Source organism: Lathamus discolor, chromosome 9 (assembly GCF_037157495.1).
Source record: "Lathamus discolor isolate bLatDis1 chromosome 9, bLatDis1.hap1, whole genome shotgun sequence".
Lineage (NCBI taxonomy): Eukaryota > Metazoa > Chordata > Aves > Psittaciformes > Psittacidae > Lathamus > Lathamus discolor.
In genome coordinates, this window is record NC_088892.1 from 5,971,602 (window position 1) to 5,993,054 (window position 21,453).

General features: G+C 42.7%; 1 protein-coding gene across 1 annotated transcript in view; it reads right to left on the minus strand.

Moving 5' to 3' along the window:
* The window catches only part of AMMECR1 (AMMECR nuclear protein 1), a 76,663-nt gene that overhangs the window by 41,685 nt on the left and 13,525 nt on the right, over window positions 1-21,453 (minus strand). The window contains exon 2 of the mRNA XM_065689996.1: window positions 376-486. Within this exon, the coding sequence (XP_065546068.1) occupies window positions 376-486 (111 nt within the window). The remainder of the gene's footprint in view (window positions 1-375; window positions 487-21,453) is intronic.

The window sequence follows — 21,453 nt, forward strand, 5'->3', positions numbered from 1 at the left end:
TTAGAAGTGTGAATAGGATAATCCCCAAACCTGACTTTCTGGTCTTCTGCCCTGACATTAGCTATTAAGGTTACAATCTGTCTGAACACTGGAAAAAATACTCTAATAGTCAGTTACAGTAAGCTACTGGAGAGGTTTCCAGACCAAACACAAGAAAAAAAGGCCCAAGTTATGGTTTTTAACTGAAACCATAGCCTCATGACACCACTAGTCAAATAACCAGGCTATACACTTAGCATCCAAAGGAGATACAGGTTTTCCTTGATCAGTACAGGCACACAGCCACAAAACCCAAAACAAACCAAAGCACACCTAGCATCTCCTCAGTAGACTATTTAAATAGCTAAGTCAAGGCTACAGAAAACAATGTCTTACCTAGTAAGTGTGTACTCCCTGAGTCCTGAATGCAGGTTCATGGCAGAAAAAGTACCTATGCATCCACGCAATCGTTTATCTCGACCAATCTTCCACGTTACAAACAGTGGGCTGTTTAGGGAAGAGAAAGAGAGACATGATCACAGAAGCAGTTGGGGTGAAATTTCGGCAACAGTGCTCTTCCATTTCAGGCAATGGGGGGCAGATCACTCAAATAACTGTATCTGAGCAGGGCCATGGTACATAGAAATGTCCTTTGCAATTATTTTGACTGTTGTAGAAATGTTGCTTATGTGATACAATAGAAAATAAGATTACTGGAATAGTTAATGGACAGAATCAAAGTGCTTAGTAACAGACATTACCTGCTCAGTGTCCTTCACTGTTACCCATCAGGCTTCTCCTGTGAATGGGAAGCCTCACCTTATACATCTGTACATAAGGAACCCCTTACAGAAGGGAAAAATGCCCCTGTCACACAAGCCATCCCTCCACCTGAGCACAAACACTTTGGTCCCCAACACTGCTCGCAATGACTACCAGAAATCCTTGGAAGACAAGAAAGCTTAGGAACACTCTCCAAATTTAAAGAGCTGCCTGAGGAAAGGATATTTCCTCCGAAGTCGGTATTTAAGAACCTCAAAAATTGCCAGAAGTGAAGCAAAATCTCTAAAAGTCGAACCTGTCTCAATCATGAGCGCGACAGTTACAAAGAAACACTTCTACCAAACAGCTTTGTACCCATCCACACCAAGTTAACAAGAAAGAGACAAACCACACAACTTCTTGGGAGCGAAGTTTTTCTTGCAGTTCTAAAGCATCGCATCAATACCCGAGCAACAGCAACACACACAAACTTGAATCTCCCAGGGGAGTGCACATTCCCAGTCCTCTCAACTCGAACAGAGATTTCTCATCCTGAGATGAACAGGGATGTGCAGAGAAGAAAGGCACAGCAAATGTACTCTTTCTCCATGCAGGAGACAAAGTGCATTACACAAACAAGATGCACTTCCCTACGGTTAGGCTTTAAATAACAAACGATGATAACTTTTTAAAAGGCCCTTCAGTTAAACAAACCCAACCTGACGGAGTATTCTTGATCACAAACAGGGTCACCACAAGCAACCCCATCCCGCCCTCCACAACTGCAGAGCACCTCCCCCTTACACCCTCAAGTAAACCTGGTGTTAGTTTTTGTGTGAAGTCATAGGCCATTCAGGCATGAGTATGTATCATTCCCAATATGGACAGTACAGCCACCCTGCACTGAAGGAACAAGATGCATCTCTGACATTAGAGCACCTGTGACCACCACAGGCACGCTTAGGGATGCACAACTGATTTCTCTCCACACGCTATGTGCTGAGGCAGGCACTGCTCTTCAGCATTATACACATGTACAGACCACCATATGGGATTCATCTTGTTTTCCTTTATGGCTGTTTCCTACACAGTGTCCTTATTGCGCAGTCCATAGCCACTGCTGTGAAGACCAAGAAGTCTAATGTGAGGTAAAGCTAGCATCTGAAGAGCAGGGGATTACAAAGCAAACATAATTACATGCGCCTTTAAAGAGGGAGCAGATCCAGAAGCACAGGTACAGCCAAAAAATCACAGGCAAGTAGGCTGCATCAAAAAATACAATCACAATCTTCTGTCACTACCATGTGCTGCAAATACCAAGCAGATTTACAACAATGCAGTGCAAAATCAACAATGCTACACTGCAAGACAGCCTTTTGGTAACTGTTTTGTCTCACTCCTCATCTCAAGGATCAGTAAAAACAGAATCTGCAAGGTGAATCTGCAGTTTTTTGTGAAGCAGAAACTCCCTTTCTAGCTATGCTGAGAGTCTTAAAACACACTAAAGGCTAAGAGCTCTATTGTATGAGCAGATCAGTCGCTGCACCACTGCATGAATCGCTGCACAGTGTAACAGAGTTGGATGTAACTGTACTGGGGGTATATATATGGGTATGTGTGTGGTTTTGGACTCTCAAAGAATAGTCCATGTTCCTTTTCTGCTTCCATCCTATGCTCTTTGTCTGCCATGGCACAAGATACTCATCATGTGATGGCAGAGAAGGATATGCCCCTGGGGCTGTACAGCACCAAAGCAGCAGCATGAAGCCCTCTCCTAACTTTCAAACCCTGCTGTTATCGCCTGCTGGTAGAGCAACTTCCTCCTTACTTAAGCTGCACAAGTTCCCTTCTTTCAATGGTGATGAATAGAAGAGGAAGCTGAAGTCATATCTTTCTCTTGGATTTGGATTTCCTTTTATTTCTTTCCCCCCTTCCCTCCCCACTTTTTTTATGTTCTCTGACAAAAGCTGAAGAGCATAAAGCCGGAAGGGTCTATTACCTAACAGTTAGTAGAATGCAGGTTATTACATCACTCTCCATTCAATCAGCAAGTGGCATTTCATAGGTGTTTTCAAGAAAGGTTCCTCTAAACGGCATCAACAAAATTGTTAGATTGCAATGGCACTGACAACACTCTCCCCTTGCACAGAAACAAGCCTGAATAAGATTCAAATTGGACTTTAGGATTATTCTCCTGACCTTTATCTTTGGATTATGAGATTTATTAGCTGTAATACACTTAGTGGAGGGCTGTAATTCAGGGAAACATATACGCATTTACTTTCTTGTCAGAACAGAATTCCTTCCAGGATGCATTGTTACTGCTACTTTAAAAGGACAATAGAAGAAAACACCCAGAGACCACCACTGAATGTCAAACAGATTACTGAAACGTTTGCATACGCTTTGAAGGTCCTTGTCAGCGAGTAGGAACAGAAAAAGTAAAGGTTATATACATACTTCTTGTACTAGTGGTAGAAGTAGTATAAATGTACTGTTGGGAGTAAATTTACACCTTTATTCACCAGGTAGATGAACAGCACTGGTAGTCATACGTGCTAAAAGTACATCCCAAAATCTGACTAAAGATGGTTTTCCAGCCTTTCAGCTTCTCTATTCCCACGCACTTGCCTCCCTATTCCCCAGGAGCCACTAAAGGTATCAGCATGTCTACAAAGAAGATATATGCCTATTGAACAGAATTACTTCTCTTAATTACCATTGCAGATGTCCTCAAAGTAGAACAAGGGTTCAGAGCAGTCAATGACCCAAGAGGATTCTAACTCTCAAGATTCAAGAAATAAGACTGAAAGGGACCTCCAGATTTCCAGCTGTCGTAAGGAATAATTACACCATATAATGTTCATGAATGTTCCACATTCTCCATCTTAAAACTTACTAGAACTAAAGGAGACAAAACCCTCAAACTGAACAATGAGAAGGTGGCCTCAAAACCTCACTGAGGTTCAGAACCTCTGGAAAGACTGTGATTTCCTGCAGAAATGTTTTCCCAGTCAGCTTGTACCTACGCTGTTCTTGTGCCAACATTGTCCTTTAGTTTAAATAGTTCTTGTCCCTTCCTGGTAATTATTCACCACAGTATTTATAGAAGGAATTCATATGCCTCTTCAGACCTCACTCTGCTGAGCTAAATGGGTTGTGTCCATTCAGTTTCCTCTTAACTGGGATCTTTCCACTCTTACCATCACAGCTCTTCTCTACACCTCTTCCCAGTTTAATTTGGCCTTCTTGAACATCAGTGTCCAGAACTGTACACAGAATTAGAATATGGTCTCATACCTCAGTTAGTGCCTCCATCTCTGAACCAGAAACACTGACTGCTACACTTTAGGGTTAATTCTCAGAGCCTAATATAAAGTGCAAGTCTGCCTTTCAAACCTTTACAGAGCATTTCTAGCCTTACACTAAACAAGGCAATAGAAAACCTGCTCCCAGAACCTAGACAAGGTATGCAGAGAAAAGAATTTGTTTCTTCCTAGTGACATTCTTTTGCTTTTTATTGGTATCCTTGGTTTCAGCTGCTTCCCTATTTGCTCCAAGCCTGCAATGCCTTTCTTGTGTTTTAAAGCCAATAACCCACAAATAAACTTGCCATCTAACGTAACTGCAAATCTGAGATCTGAGGCTAAGTGTCAACCTCCACAGATATTGATGTCAAGAGCAGCTAAGTAAATACGTACATTCTCGACAAAAATCCGTATTTTCATCTGCTGTTTTTCTCAGCACAGAAAAGGAGGGGCTCCGAGCAACACGGTTAGATCTATAATGAAAATTTGCACCTCCAGGCACTTGAAAGAAAACCAAAGAGAACAACAGAAGAGAAACCCTTCAGTAAAAAGCAGATGTGATGAGAGGAGTCCCTTTTATCCAATGACAGACAGCAAGGATGTGCACTGCACACTGGAGATCCGAGTCCTCTTTCTGCCTAAAGAAGCCTGAACCCACACACACCACGAAGTGGAAGAGCATACTGGGGTGGAGTGTGCCCACCTTTCTGACTCTGGCTCCCTCTTGATCCAGTCTGAAAGCTGAGGTGGTTTTGTTGCTGTTTCTTTTAAAAAGAAGTCACCAAACCAGATGCCACCCAGCCTTGAGCAGCTCTTACTCAATGTTAGGGTGAAGCACCTTATTAAACAGCAAACCAGCTCCAAGCTGAGGAGTGAGCCCTCCTGAACCAAGAGACTCAGAAACTTACTTGTCTGATGGGTTATTCAGCTTCTCATCACAGTGCCAAACACCTCTGCCATACCCTGCTGAGTGTTAACAGGAGAGCTGCACAGCACCGCGAATACTCAGTACCTGAAAGTTGGTGGAATACATTTCAACCTGTGCAGAAGCAAAAGGGACTAAACCCGGACCTTTATAAGCACCTGCAAATATCTCATTCTTCTCTCATAATGGTGTGTGTTTTGTGATTTGTCTGCGAGTCAAACGCTGAAAAAAGATTTCCATCTATCGCTATTCACAGGTGACCTGAGGACTATAAACTTTCCATTCAGCCATTGTCTAATTTACTATTTATTGAAAGGCTTGACCAGCTCTAATCCAAACAGCAGGCAACTGTTTCAGTTATGTGCAACAGAGGTTGCCAGGCACCACTCCATGAAAACCAGCTGATCCTATATGTTGGTTTTCCCTACTTTCAGTTGCAAAACCGAGTTAAAGAGACAGCTGCACCACAGCAGGAGTTCAAACTACTATGGCTTCCTTATATACAACTGCTGTCATCAACAGGGGCATACATACATAGCCTGTCTCCCTGACAGACTACTGAAACGCACGCACATACCCAACAGCCTAAACACTGACCTTAAAGGGTAGCCAGAAAATGTGTGGCTGAAGCACAGGAGCACGGGTCACCCGATCAGAGTGCTGCCCCGTGCGTCACTTCAGCTACTATTACACTATTTTCATTAATGAAGAAACTAGGACAGCCCTGTGCTTCACTTGGGCATTAATCTGCTACACCTTCCGGAGAACTGAAGCCCTTCCCACAAAGGTCACAAGGAATAAACCTATATAAACACGGAAAGAAAGAATCAAACTGTTCTCTTGTACACCACAGTTACCAGTGCCCTAAGTGTATTTCTTCTTAATGCTTTACCAAATACTAACCTGCTTGCTATATGGTACTGCAAATACTTAGACTGAAAGCAAAAGTGTGCAAGCTATTTTAGTAATGGTTCAGCTATCACAGTGAGAGTCAGCATGCCACTAACTTATTACACTGACATCATGTAGAAAGCACTGTTAAAAATACCCTCTTAATATAAAGCAGCACTGGATACAAGCTGCCTTGTATTTACCAGTATATTTAATAAAAATAGGAAAGGGTTCTTGAAGATGTGGGTGAGAAGGCAGAAAGTGTGAATACACGGGTCTTTTTCTGGTGCCACCAGCAGCAGTATGCAAAGTTACTTTGATGTGGGTAGGGAGGAAAAGAAAGGGGAGGAAGGTGGGTATAGGGAAAAGGTGACAGATCAGGAATACTTCTGCGCTTTTACAAAAGGTAAGCAAGAACTTCTTCAGTTTCACTTGGAAAACTTCCAAGTAATAAAAAACCTTGTAGGACTTTGAAGTGAAAAGGATTAAACCTGATGAACAGAGAGGTAAAATAATATTTAAACAGGCATTTTAATTGTAGTTATTTAACCTACCATCTTTTATAACCAAAGAAGGGAAGAAAGTCTCTACAGTCCTAATGTTACCTGATACCCAGGGCTGTCGGATCAGACACTTTTCAAAGTCAGCACACTCATCCCTTTGTAAGGCCAGAGGCTTCCAGCCCAGCTCTGAGGATTTCCAACCGCAGCACGCCCTGATAGCACTCGAAACAAGCAGAATTGCAATGGCAGTGTTTTCCTTTCTGTTCCACACAAGGGAGCAAGCCATTGTTCCCACATTCAAGAAATTTCAACGTTTATATTTCTTAACATAAAGCTTACTCTATTTTACCGGGTTGGGATCATGCTAAACCCTCGCGTAATACTGGTTCAAACCAGAAGCATCTGAAGAAAGAGAAATGAGAGTTTCTCATCAGAACCATGCACTGTGATCCCTCGCACCAGCTATGCTAGCCTTAGAATCACAGCAAGCAGCCTCCCTGCCAACTGAGGCACTCTAAACTTTGTTGTATGCCAGGCTGTGGCATTCCCAGATGTGACATTACTCAGTATCAGAGAATACAGCTTAGTAATGAAGGAGGCGGGATCGCTTACACTGATAGCTTTATCAAAGGGCATCTGTACATAGGCTCCAAGGCACAGTAGGGGGAAGTATGTTGAAAGTATCCAGTTGGTGATGAAAAGGGAACCTTGATGGGTGATATTATGGACCTGGTCAACAACAACAACAAAACCTGGTGAGTGCCTCCCTGCAACAGCCATACAAGCACACAGCATGGTGTGAGGACATTCTACCTTAGCGGATATAGTCCAGAAAAAACCTGGGAAGACACAGGAAAGTCAAGACAAGAGTCCATGAACCTCCAGAGGAGGAATGGCACTGCTTCTCCCCCTCAGCCCCATTTATAAAGGCAGAATTTGACAGTTAATAAAATAAGATTTTCTGGGAGATGAGAGAAGCAAGAAAAGGAAGAACAGGAAAGGAAACTTCCTCAAAGGAAACAGGCACAAGTGCGAAACAGACCACCAATCACTGTAACAGATCCACCTGCAGAAACTGGAAATAAATCAGGTTATTGAAAAGGCAGACAGAAAAACAGCAAAACACAAGAGGCACAAGGGATATAATAAATTTCCAATATGACACATAAATATTAATGACCATAAACGAAAACCAACCATCATTTATGAGGAGAAAGAGAAATAACAAGGAAATTGTTGGCCAGCTTCTTAACTCAGAGACTATGCGGAACAAATGGTAACAGACTGTTAAGAAACCCAAACTGTCAAACGTCCTATTTAAGAAATCCTAATCGTATGGAACAGGAATGCTGGGACTGACGGACTGCCCGGGACGACATCAGCAGCCTCCAAGGCCTCTGAACACAGGCCACTGTCAGCCATACCCTAAATACATTTGATTCCACCCTTTAACAAGAGAAAAGACCAAAGGGCCTCTTATGTTTACTGCAGACCCCTTTTCTGATTTTGTCTGATGCAATGTAGGAGAACAAAGGGATAATTCACACATGAAACTATCTGTTAAACTGTGGGAGAGACAATTGTCCTTACAAACCTCCGGGATTGGGAAAAAACATCTGAGAAAACACACATTCATCTGGCACTTCCGTAGGTTTCCTTCCATGTAGCCGTAAACCAGCAGCGAGTAGAGAAAGTGAAATATGTAACATTAACCATATTCTAAAGATCAGAAGGACATTGATTCATGTATTGCTTCAGTGAGGCTCAAGGTGCTATTCAACGTTTCTGTGAGTGCATAAGCATTTTCTGAACCAAGAATAGCAGCCAGTTTATTCAGCAGCTTATCCAAAGTTCAAAGTGGGTTCTGAAGTGAAAATTAAGAGAAGCCCATAGATATGTTTTCTCTATTCTGAAAGCCAATATAAAGAGCCTTTAGGGGCTAGGTGCAAACAGAAAGCTGGGTTTTCCACTACAGTGCCACTTAGCACATACTTTGACATGCATTACAAAAGCACTACTTGCCTGGCTACATTTACACAATCCAAAAAAGAATTAGCTACTGAGTAAAGTGTTTGAAATCCATTATCCTGCTTGTGTCCAATTACACACATCCACAGAACCTCCCCAACTTACCAGGATAATGACTTCATCTAGCAAAACTCATAAAGATTGAGCACATCAAAACAACCCACAGGAAATTTATTCTGTGATAACATCCTTCTTCCTTGTGGGAAGTATGCTGAGGTCCTTATAACCAGCCTTTATTGCACTACTCCTTCAACACATTTAGTCAATGAGGAACGTTCATTATTGCCAATACATGGTGATGCAAAACAATCCCCACAATCTGGCTTCAGAAGCTGCAGCTCCGTAATTTTTTCATTTAAAATGCTATATAATCACTGAAGAAGTTGTTGCATACTTGTGAGGGCACAACGTTGCCTTTTAGTCATTCTCAGGACTAAATGATCAAATGAGGAACTCTTCTACCTACCCCATTTCAGAAACACTTCAGAGAGTTCCTTCTTTACCCATGTCACACAGTTCCTGTATTTGGTGGGTTTCCAGGAATCATTACATGCCCTAGAGATGAGCCTCACAATCAAAACCTGAGCTGCTAGGTGTGAATTCATTAGCAAGTTGTGCTTATCTAAGCAGCTAATCTTAGGGAAGGTCAGAAAGCAGCTACTATTTTAAGAAAATCTAGTTTAAACAAAGGCATAATCGGGGTTAAAAATAAGAGGGCTGCTTACTGGCAGGTCATCTTCTGACGTGAACCCGCGACACCTTCATTAATGCTGCATTCAAGCTATTAAAACTCACTGGAAAAATGGACATGAAGTCACAAAACCAGCCAGATGATGCGGCTGCTCACTCAGCTGCAGGACCAGTGCTGCTGCTCTTGTGTACTGTGTTAGGTGAGCCAAGGCAATACCAGCAGGATTCCAGAAATGAGAAGGTAAAAGAAACAATTTATAAGGGGGGGAATGGACACAATGACTTCTAAGGATGCCCAAACTGGACACTCAGACACTACTCTCTATTTCCAAAGCCCTTCTTTTGCACCTTCTCCCTCCGACTGTCACAAGACGACCCATCAAGTTCATGAAACAAACGGAGTTTCTATGACATATGTTTGTGAGTTTGCTGCTCACTTTGCTGAAATAAATATTTACATGGAACAAACTCCAGAACCGCTCAAGCAATCACACACGTTACTTATGGAGGCTTATTCAGCTGCGCTAAAAAAAGAGCTGAGTGCTCACAGTGCCTCAGAGAAACAAAACTGACAGTAAAAGTTGCATTCCACACAAGCAGAGCACCACAGCTCAGGACAAAGCAGGTGTTACCCACCTCTGTACTCAGAGAGTTTTTAATGTCACCAGCCCAAGCGCATTTGAAAGGGAACATAAGGACTTTGCAGTGGGACATAACCACACTTTCAGGAAAGCACCTTCAAAATTAGAGCATCCTCCACAGAGATACAGGCGGCAACGTCAGAGCAGTTGGTCTGCAGCACCACAGGGCACCTGCAAATTCCTTCGGATGGCACCTTCCTCACAGGCCATCTAATTACTCCCTTCATTGCTCAGGGTTAAGGATGTCTCTGTAAATCCATGTATCTTGGTTTAGGGTGAGACAATTGAGTTTTCCTCTGCAATGGAATGTTTCTTCCCCAAATTCCCATGACGACAACTTCAACTAGGTATAGATTGAGTCTGTACGAGGGACTGACTTGTCATGGTCAGACACACAGCTGAGTATGCACACACCAACCCACAGGACACACCGGTTCATCAGCTCATGCCACTTCCAGTTACAGTGCTTCAACAGCGTTCCAACTGCAGTCACTGCCCACCACAAATTCCAAGTTCATCAAGCTGGTTTGTATTTCAGCGAGCAGCTATCAAGTTTATACACCTGGAAAGCTGCTAAATCATTAACTTAAATTAAGTCACCTAGAATTGAGTTATCTTCAGAACATCAATCCCTCGGGCTGTACTTCGGCCACTAAAGCCATTTGTATTTCCAAGACATTAAGTGAGGATCCAACACAGATCCTGTGCGGCTCGGCCAGAAAAGGCCTAATTGAAAAAGAAATAAAAATCAAACCTTAAAAGTATTTCTAGCGCATACAGCTGCAGAGACAGCTTTCCAAGTATGACCCAAGCATTAGCCAATGCAGTATCACAAGGTTGTTCCAGCACCTTGGCTGTGGATCTTAGCAACAGCAGTGTTAACACAGCCTTAATGTTTACTATTGCTTGTCAGAATCGTGCATGCAACAGGGAAACTATTAGTCATTTCAAATTTAAACTACTCTTTGCAATGATGATGAACAGCGGCACGAAGCCGTCACCCCCACAAAAGCAGGAGAGGAGAGCACGATTTGAGAGGAGACATGAGGAAGACAAAAGCAAGAAGTACGGTCAGAAAACTCACAGCTCCTCCAGAAGACTGCAGAAGTGAAGGAGCAGTGGGGAAAGGAGACATTTCTCACATCTTCCTCTGAATGCTGAGTACAGCAAGTCTGTTAGGCTTAAATAGTAAAAGCTATTTAAAAAGGATGTAAATCCTAAAAAAAGGATGTAAAAAGGAACTACTGGAATGCGACAAGGATTTACATCCTCTTCAAAGGACAGCAGTTATGATGCCAAGGCTCCCTACCAGGTATCACCGCAGTACTTTCTGTGATCATGCACATCATGCTCCCCTGCTCTTACATATTTACCTCTGAGTAGTCGTTTTAGCCTTCTATCTTGTAAACTTCTGCTAATCCTAAGTCTTGACCATGAAGGAGAACATACCAACATGTTCCTCAAAACCAAATATCTCTATTTCAACACCAAAAATCACTAAAGACAATAAATAACCAGCTTTGCTTCTTTTCAAAAGGCTTATTTTTTCACACTTATTTTTTCCATTAATGGTGTCTCCCAGCCTCTCAGCGCAGGTCTGGTGGGAGCAATGCAGCCTGAAGACAGACATCCCTCAGCTACTTCCAGGCGAGCTCACTTATCTGAGCAGCACAGGATCATACCTGTGAGAGCAGATAGGATGGCTGTGCACTCAGCCTAGCTCATTCTGCCTTTTATTAAACACTAGATCATGAATTGTTGAACTGTTGTGTAACAAAGCCACAAGCACATAACACCCCTCTGATCAGCATGGCCAGCCTCACACCGCTTGAGATGCGTCGAGGTATTACAGAATAGGAGTAAGTGACCAAAAAAAAATAGATCATGATTTATTCAACAAACAGTACAGAAATTCATCAGGAGCAGGCACTGGTGGGAGTGCTCAAGGTAAAGGTGATGAAAACCAGGTGTGAGTTTGGACTCGCCAGCTCCCATCTCTCACCATGCCAGTTGGATGCCATGCCATCCAACCCACAGGCATCCAGCATCAGAATGGCAGGGATGGAAAGGCCATAGAAACCCATCTCTACGCAGCTCCTTACAGGAACAGTAGGGCACTCATGTTTCCTCAATGCTAAATACCTTTGGTATACACAAATGTAAGAGACAACTGGTATTATAAAGAACTTGCACTCCTGCCTCCACCACACTCTGAACTCGCTATGCAAGTTCATCCTCCTGCCCACTGTGCTCATTTCTGCAATTCATGTATTTTTATCTGTTGTTTCCCTTCCTCCTCCCCTTCAACCTCCTTTTCCATTTGTGTCCTCTCTCCACCTTCTCCATACTTTATCTCCTATTGCGACCAGCTTTCGTAAAAAGGGAAGAAGAAATAAAGTAATGCTCAAGTTACTGCATTCCATGTGCCCATCAGAAGTCAGTGAGGATTGAGGCCTTTCTCCCTAAATAGGTCACTATTTGCTTCCATAAAATCAGGAACCCTCATTTTGATTAAAACCTTTGGAGCATCCAGCACATTCCCAAAAACTCGGTGAAAAGTTACGAGAAAGCAGGTTTTGGATTCTGGAATGCAAACCTGGAGACTTAGCTCCTTTTATCAAAACAACGCTTAATCCTTCAAGACAGTACACATGCTTCTTCAACCAGCCAGAGCAAGGGCTGCACCTTCTGATAAACTTTTGCTCTTATGTCAAGAGCAACCAAGTTTCAATGTATTCTAGGTTATCAAAACAACATAGCTTGTAACATTTAACACAATCACATAACTATGTATATACATTTACACAACATAAGACTGTTCATATTTATGCTCTGACCTACTTAAGCAAATTGTTTTTCCCCAATTGCACAATTATGAACCGGAGCAGAAAAATCAGACTTTATGAAGTTAATAAATCAATTCAGTGTCATTACAAATTATTAATGTTATTACTTCAGAGCCTGCAGTCACCTGACTATGACTTTATATGGGGCATATGTAAAGGTTTCTAATAATTTTGTTGCCCAATACTTATTATCAGTTATACTGCTTATAATCAACTCAAACTAACATCAGATTATACACTGAAATGATTGGTTCGTTAACAAAAACTAGTCACAAAAGCTATTAAAGCAAAGCTGGTTACTTTCTCCTTGGCTCTTCCTAACTTTCTCATGCCCCTGAACACATTAAATGATTTTATGTTCCCTTCTATAGCAGCAGACAAAAAAAGAAACCCAGGAAAAGACTTTATTTGATCCAATACATAGTTTGCATCAAGTAACTTTGGCTGCATTTTAAGTGTTTTCAACTGGAGAGGTCCCAGCCAAAGCCACCTCCCCACCCAGTTTTCAAAGTGAGCAACTTAAAAACCACGTGCTGCTCCCATACCTAAAAATGAGCTCAAACCCCATGTTCCCCACGTTCAAAGCGTAGCCAGGTTACAAACATGTTAAATTACCACGTATTCAAATTAACCATCATTCAAAAGGACTGACACTACTTATCCTCCCCCAGCAACACTGTGCAGTCTCCTCTCGAGGAGAAGCAAGTAGTGCTGAATTAGAGATACTAAAGCCAACAAAAAACATCTTCAAGGATGCAAACCCCTAAAAAACATATAACTGGAACCTTTGCAAGTCAAAGTTGAAACAAACTCAGTACCACCAAAGATCCGGCGTATAGTTTATCATCGTTCTACTTACAAACTGGAACTGAGACAAAATGTTTCCAGTGAAAGCATTTTCCTTTTTTTGCTTTGAGAGGATTCAGCAGAACCCTTTCCTAAAATTCCATGAAGTAAAATATGGCCAAAACTAAATGTTTTAAGAACACCACATCCAAAATGTTTTAGAAAGCTGCATAAGGTCCACAGAACTTCTACCCCATAAATGTATAGTGAAGACAATGCTAAAGAGATTGGATAAGAATAGCCCCAGCTCCTAGATTCTTTCTTTCTTTCCTTAGAAGTCACTATCAAAATGCAGCAAACTTAGTTTAATGGTGCTAGTATGTTTCTCTTCCTATCACAGGGTGATTCGGGCATAAAGTTGATAAAGGAAAAGCATTCTCTAGGCACTAGAAGTCTTAAGTTGAGCACCACAGCACCATCTCCATTCTAAGAGCAGGCAATTCCATGCTCCCAAGTAGTTGTTGCGTACAAACCAAGAGCCAGGGAATATTGTTTTGCATAGATTTCAGGCAGCAACTTAACACACAACTCCTACCTTTAGAGCCTACACATGCTACCTTAAAAGAAGGTCTGTTCTCATTGCCAGCCAAGATACTGCATTTTTGCTTCTGATTACTTGACAGTTTTACCCAGGCTGCCAGTGACCATTAGCAATGGGGATGCTGAGCTTTCACAAACCAGGTTTTTCGTTCTACTGAAATACTACCTGAAGCAGATAGTGAGGACATCATGAAAACCAGGAGCTGTAGGTATTCAAAGGTCACACAAAATTTTATTAGAGCTGTAACCGGGATTCTCCTGCTCCAGACGACTCATAGCTTCTGTTGTAACGAATTCAGATGTGAGACATGTTGATCTTTCAAAGTGTTAGATGAATGAGTAGAAGCAGGCAGAAATACATGCAGTTTGTTCTGGAAAATAACTTGGTTAATTAAATTCACACACTTTATGACTGTAAGTCCATGTGTAGTGTCTTGTGTGTATAAAGGCATCCTCTCGGACCTTTAAAATGCTTTGTGTTGGTTGCCAAATGCAGGATGCCTGCTGAGCCATAAGCACCTAGGGGCACAACATAAAGAGCTGAACAAAACGTTTATGCCAGTAACTGAGGATTTGCCAAGCCTGTGACAAATGAACACAGAGGAGGCTTCTGCTGAAGTGGAGCTTACTTCAAAGGAATGAGAAGTATTTAAAGAAACCCAAGAAAATACTGGAACTACACAGGAAATTTTTTTATAGCAGGAATATGTTACAAAACTTACATGCCAAGGTGTCAGCTGACAGGAGAGACTGCAATGCAGCCAAACCTTCACAACTATTCCTCTAAGAATCATTGATCCCTTTGCACATGAAACTACATACCTGAAAGATCGGCTGCATAACAGTAGCTTGCAAGAGACTTGAAACAGTGGGAACTACAATGAGATACAGCAGTGTACCTGGATAGTTTGTAAATGCCTAACTTTGGAAACACAGTAAGTGCTTGATTATTTTGGTCCTGGTTTCAAGCAGCTCATGATAATGTTGCAAGACAAGCTAAAAAAACAAGCCTCAGCAGAATGCGAATTTGCCCTCTAATTCAGGCTTCACTAACTCTACAGCTGGAATAAATTAATCTTTTGGATCACAAGAATTACTATTAAATCAATGCACTGCAGATTGCACTATTTGTATAGAACTTAGCCATGTAATTTAACCAGTGAGACAAAGGTTCAAAGGCAGACTAAATACGGCGCTGGAATTAGAGCCAAATGGAATTGGTATTTTTGTCCCAGAAAAGACATACTAAAGACAGCGCTTTTAGGACTGACAAAAATGATTGCAAAGCAGGGAGTTCTCACTGGTAATGTCATGTCTGCTACGTCTGACCGGACGTTTTCAAGACAGACCTCTGTCAGTAGCACAGGTATAAAACACAGATACCACGACTTCAGATGAAGTAGATCATCTCTTAGTGTCCTTCCCTCACTTAAATCACGAGTGACTGCAGAGATGGTTGAGTAACAGTGAAGTTCAGAGCTGTTGCTTAAATAAAAACAGCCTCACCCAACCTTCCCATCCCCACATAGCCTCCTTGCCCTGGAACAACCGTGTGAGTGGGGAGCTGATCTGGTTAAAAACATCTCTCCTTTTTGCCAGTTTAACTTAGACCCAGCTTGTTTCTCTGCTCTGTTTCTCTGTGCAGGAACATCAGCTCAGTAAGAGAGGAAGAGGCAAAAGGGGCAGTGAAAAAGGGCAAGCATGATGACTGCTTACATCTGCACTCCTCGAGAAGACCTGGAGCACAGCTTGAGCAACAAGGAACAGCAGTGAGATTTAAGAAAAATAATTACTTTTATTAGACCAGTCTATATAGCTATAAAAAGCAGAGGAGCTTTCAGAGGCAGCTCTGCTTTAGTAGATGAGGCAAAGCACAAACCAGAACAAAACTGTCATCAAGTAAACATAACTGTGCTAACCTTGAACAAGGAAAGCACTCAGCATTTAGGGAGCAGTGTGTGCATGACAAGCCAGATGACCAGTCACTGGTGCCTTTGAAAGGGGGATAAACTGCAGATAGTGACAGAATGATGCAGTAATACAGAGCCAGTGTATCTAAGTGAGGCCCCAGTTTTTAGCATGCAGCAGACATGCCTTAATTATTCTCAGACAGCAAAACAACAGACAAAGCATTTTCTGAGCAAGTGTATTGGTTACCACATGCTGTTACTAACCATACAATTAGGCAACCATTAAACACAAAGATACTAGCTCTAGTATAGAAAGTCACTGGTGGATACAGCATCATCTTTACAACTTCCCCTGGGCTTATACGCTTCCAGTGGTATCTGCCATTGGCCAGCCCTGGGAGACAGCTCACAGGGCTAAGTGGATCCTCATTTGAGACATCAGTTCTTGCTCTCTTACCAAACACAGGTTCACACAGATACAGAGATGCTGTTTACAACAAAGTAATTCTGCTTCCAAAAAATGCACTTTTTGTATTTGAAAACTGACAAGTTCAGGGTTATGCTTTCATTACAAGGGAACCAACCTAACTCAAACAAACCACACCACATTGCCACGTTTGAACCTCACTCCAGTTTTATAAACTGTAACTAGCAATGTCACTGAAAAGGGCGCTTTCATGTTGCCTACTTGTTTTCTGTTCTATGCTTCATCATGTCTTTTGCCATCTCAAACATTCATACAGTCATAAGTTGGGTCAGAGCTAATCTCTTAGAAACAACCCACCCTCCAGTCGGTATGACTGCGTCCTGTTGAACTAGGGATCCTTCTGGTAGCAGACAGACTCAAACACTAGGAAGAAGCAGTTAGGGGTATCAGAGGACTTTACTAGGCACACAGCCAGCTGTATTTGTGGCATCTGACAACCAGCTGGCACATGGCCCATCAGATGCAAAGGCAGCAATCTCACATGGCATCTACACTGACTACTTGGAGATTCAGCAAAGAAAAGAGTAGTCCATGGGATCCATGTAACAGTAACAGTAGTGTATGGAAACACAGGATGGATGCTCTGGAGTGTAAACTCGGGTCACTCGGGAGAAGACTTACATTCAGGATTCTCTTGGTGTTATTTTCGCCAGTGTTGCCAGTTCCACATGCAAGAGGGAGGCTGAGATCGGAAGTCAGTGATGCAGAGGGAAAGGATTTAGGCATGATGGGAACAGGAAGAACTTGTCAGGCACGCACATTAATCATGCCAGAGTCAGGCAGACGGCATGCTAATAAGTTTTGGAACCTGCACACACTTTACACAACTGCTAAAAATTTCGTAACACATGAGAAGCCCAAATGCTTGGCCTCACCTGACACCTCAAAGGAACAAGCATCTCCAAGGCTTGGTGGAAGGATGACAAATTAAAACAGCACAAAACTACCAGCTTACTCAGCAATTCCAACAGGAATGACAAACAGCCAGGTGGGGAACGGCCCTGTGTGTGAAGGACACATAAATGGCATAAAGTGTTACAGAAGAGAAGCCCAATGAACTTCCTATGCTAGAAGTTCACCCTGCATGACTGAATACGGAAGCTGAGGAGGGCATCAGAGAGAGGTCAGCTTTTTAAAGGCAGAAAGCCTGCCGAATGAGAAGAGCTTGTAAAACACACGGCTGATCAAAAGTAAACAGTAAATAAATAACTACAAATGCTTTGGTAGCACCTTGCAAAGTTACTGAACTACATCAAAAGCAGGAAACCAACCAGAAAAAAAAAACAGTGGGATCTCTTGCAGACCAAGGTGAAGAAGAGATACAGGGATGACAGCACCAATGCAGAGGAGCTCACTGAACGTCCTGTTCCCAGTCCTTACTGGTGAAGCAACTGGGGAGACTTTCAGACCTACCTTCACAGTATGCAGGTCAGAGGGACTGGGTCAACTTGAAGTACAGAGGCTTTAGGCTGAACAGGTTAAGTCAGATGTAGCTCACCCAGAGCAGGCATTTCCAGGACAGTTCCAAACCCCAAACAGGAGAGCTGCTGGGCCGCAGGACACCAGTGTAAGTCCAGTGCACACGAAGACCCTAACAGGGCTGGCACAACCAAAAAGCAAATGTGATTTCCACCCCTGCAAAGTAACCCTGGATCAGATCACTGCACACAGACAACACAGTCTGCTGGAAAGAGTACCCACAGCTTCTGCAAAAGGAAATCCTACCAAGGACACAACTCTTCTCCCAGGTGGAGCCAGCTTACATATCCCTCTGAATTTGGGGACTAAGCCGCTGGATCCACTGAACACCTGGGTCAAACACTGGATGATCTTATGGAAGGGATCAATAGGGATTATTTTGGAAAAAACTTGTAAATGGAATCTTCAGGCACCCAAAAGGGGCTCAAGACTTTGCGTGACAACCTGCACGTTCCTCTGCTACATCCTGCAGGCTTCTGGCAAACTTCACCATCCGAGCACCACGATGCAAAGGCCGCTGCACACTGCAATGTTTACAACTATGTGCTTAAAAGCACCATGACACATCCAGATGAACTCAACAGGAGAAAAAAAATCCCCGTGACCTTGTTTAGCCTTATATTCCAGCCTGTAAGCATTGCTCTGATGACTGGGGACTTGGGATGTAGGGCAAACAACAGGCAACAGTTCTAACAGCAGGTACACAAAAGGAAGTTTGTCATAAGTGATTGCTTTTTCTTTCATAGCTTCCGCAGTACTCACAGGCACCAACCTACCTGCTGATGGTGCCAGAAGCTGGAAAAGTCACGCAGGCGAGTCCACAGACACACAAATCAAACAATTGGGTTGCAACTCAAGTATTTCTCTTCACTGTTATCTTTACCACCACTGGAGACAACAGCAGGCTAACGGTCTCAGCCAGGAGAGCAGGCACTTTCTCAGAGCACAAAACAAATCCAGGTTAAAGCAACTTAAGCTGCAGTTCTTGGCAGCCTAAAATTAATAATGCCTGCCCAGCCTGCATGGAAAAGCCGGTCCCTTAAGCCAGCTCTGGCATTAACGTGCTCAAAGACTCAGCAAAAAAAAGTCTTACAACTCAGCAAAAAAACAACCTGACAAAAAGCAGCAGAGTATCTGCTGCTGACTTATCAAGCAGAAACAGCACAGCAAGCATCCACTGATCAATGCCAGCAGTGCAAGCGAGGGTGTGGGGCATGGAAATCAGGATTGGTTTTTTGCCATGGACATGTAGTCTCATCAAAAAGTTGCATTTAACTCACATTAGTTCCCCAAACCAGCAGGCCGCAGTCACACCATTAATTATGCCTGCAATAGTTTTGGTACGTGAGCGATTGTGAAACTACAGCCTAGTTCTATAATGTCATTCAAGTAGTTCGCAGGATACAATACACTGCATAAAGCAGGCAGCTATTAGACACTGACAGTACTAAAGGCAAACAAATCCTGGAAGACCCAGAAGTAACCTCAAGCGAAGAGACTGCAGTGTTTCCACAACAAAGCTTAAACATTTCTTTCTAAAATTAAATATCCTCTCAAACACTACACGAGATACAAACAGTCTCTCATAGCTACGTACAGAACACCTTCAGTAAGATCCCTTCAGGCGGCAACACTGAATTTCAAAACCCATCTCATCCGCCTGGAAACACTGGAAAATAACCACTGTGCCTTTTAATTTTAATGCATTAAAACCTGTGTGTTCACGTTTTGGTTTGGTTTTTCTCACCAGGCACCATTTGATGAAAGCAAAGAGCTAATGGCATCTTCAAACTCACTTTGAAAACTACACAACTTTCCTGAAGCTGATGGGAAATTACAACCACATTGTGCACCAGCAGGATAGAAATATATCTATATATATATATACATATATATATATGCTTCAAAAAGCAGTACCAGGAGTTCTCTAAGAGTACTGTATGCTACAACTCCGTCACAAAAATATATAGTATAAAATTGCTGGTTTTGTTAAAGATAGTTATTTGGTTAACTACCAAAAAGCCCCCAACTACTCAGTATCCATGAGCAGGTCCCACACAACCATAATTCAACCATTATTCTGGGAATTAACTGCAATAAAACAGCTGTGGAGCACATCCCTGACCTCGAGGGCAATATTATCTTGTTGTTATTAAATCTGTACATCGGTTAGTCAACGAAGTTTCTAAAGGCCACGCCACTGAAGATGTACCTTTGTTCCAGAAGACTAAAGATTCAACCATCCTACTGCCTAGTTATTTTTAATATCAACACATTTATAATGGCAGATATCTTTTAAAGGACTAAGAAAAAGACTATAAATTCCTTGCAAACAACAGAGAGGCCTAAGTTGCTCCTTCTTGGGTTTCTCAATGCAACGCTCTGAGAGGTGCCAGGCCTCTCATCTTCACCTCTTTGAGGCAGAGGAATTCAATAATCGTCTAATTCATTGACCAGACTCCAGGCTGCAACTCTTGCACACCAGACCTGACAGCCCGAGGCTGGCTGGAGGTTGTTTTTCTTTCAGTAACCTATTCTACTGAAAGCTGAAGCATGGATTTACATACCTGACTGGGCTCAGGTACAGGAACCGGTACAGCGCCCACCCCATCAACAGCACACAGCTCTGTGCCAGACCATACACATGAAGAGGAGATGGCATGTTCCACCTCAGCGGTTTACCTCATGGTATGAGGCCAAACTCTTCTTTGACTATCATTTCCAGTTGTATCTCCTGATCGGTTGCCACTCCCTCAACCGCATCCAAGCCCAAAACACAGGTAATAGTGGTCATCCTTGAGCCGATGGGAGAAACCTCAGCTGAGGTGAGGGCAAACAGGACAACCACCATTTCAAACCACTGATACCCAATAAACTGTTATTGGTCACCTACTAGTGCACTTTGCTGTGAACCCGATCAAACCCCAGCTTTGCTTAAGAAGTTGTTCGCATCCCACAAGTTCAATCCCTATCAATCTGAAGTCTTCTCACATCTCAAAGTAAATGTGGAAGCCCCGGCTTCTCCAGATACCTCAGGGTGAGCCTGGCATTCTCAGTCCCCCGTTACTCCCTTTCACAGAAGCTGTGCTTCTAAACTGCCCCATTTCTTTGCTGTCATGAATGGCTGTGCAAATCAAAATCCATCTTGTTAGCCGGCTGAAGCCAAGTAGCAAAGTCTCCAGTAGCACTAGTTCAAAAACAATTACTGCTTAACAAATGCTTTGTTTGCCAACTGAACTGTAGCTTCCTTGGGTTTGATTCTGGCACCCCTTTTTACTAACAGCAAAGATCCTGTGTTCAGAAAAGCCATATCCCCATTTCCTGTTCAATATGAACCATTACTGAGTCATGGTTCAGCTCCAGTTCAGTGAAAACTTATACACGTAACAGCCTGCAAATTCATCACCTCCACAGAGCTCTGGTACTGACCGACGTTTGCCTTTGTCCATCTCTACCTTGACAAAGACACAAATCTTACTCAAGGCAAAAGCAGGGTGCGAAGAACACCAAGTTTCTCTGCAAAGCAAAACGGTTTATTAGAAAACAAACCCCACTTACTAAGTAATTGTGCTGGAGTGAGAGAGGTCAGAGAGCCAACAGTTACCTCTGAACTCACAC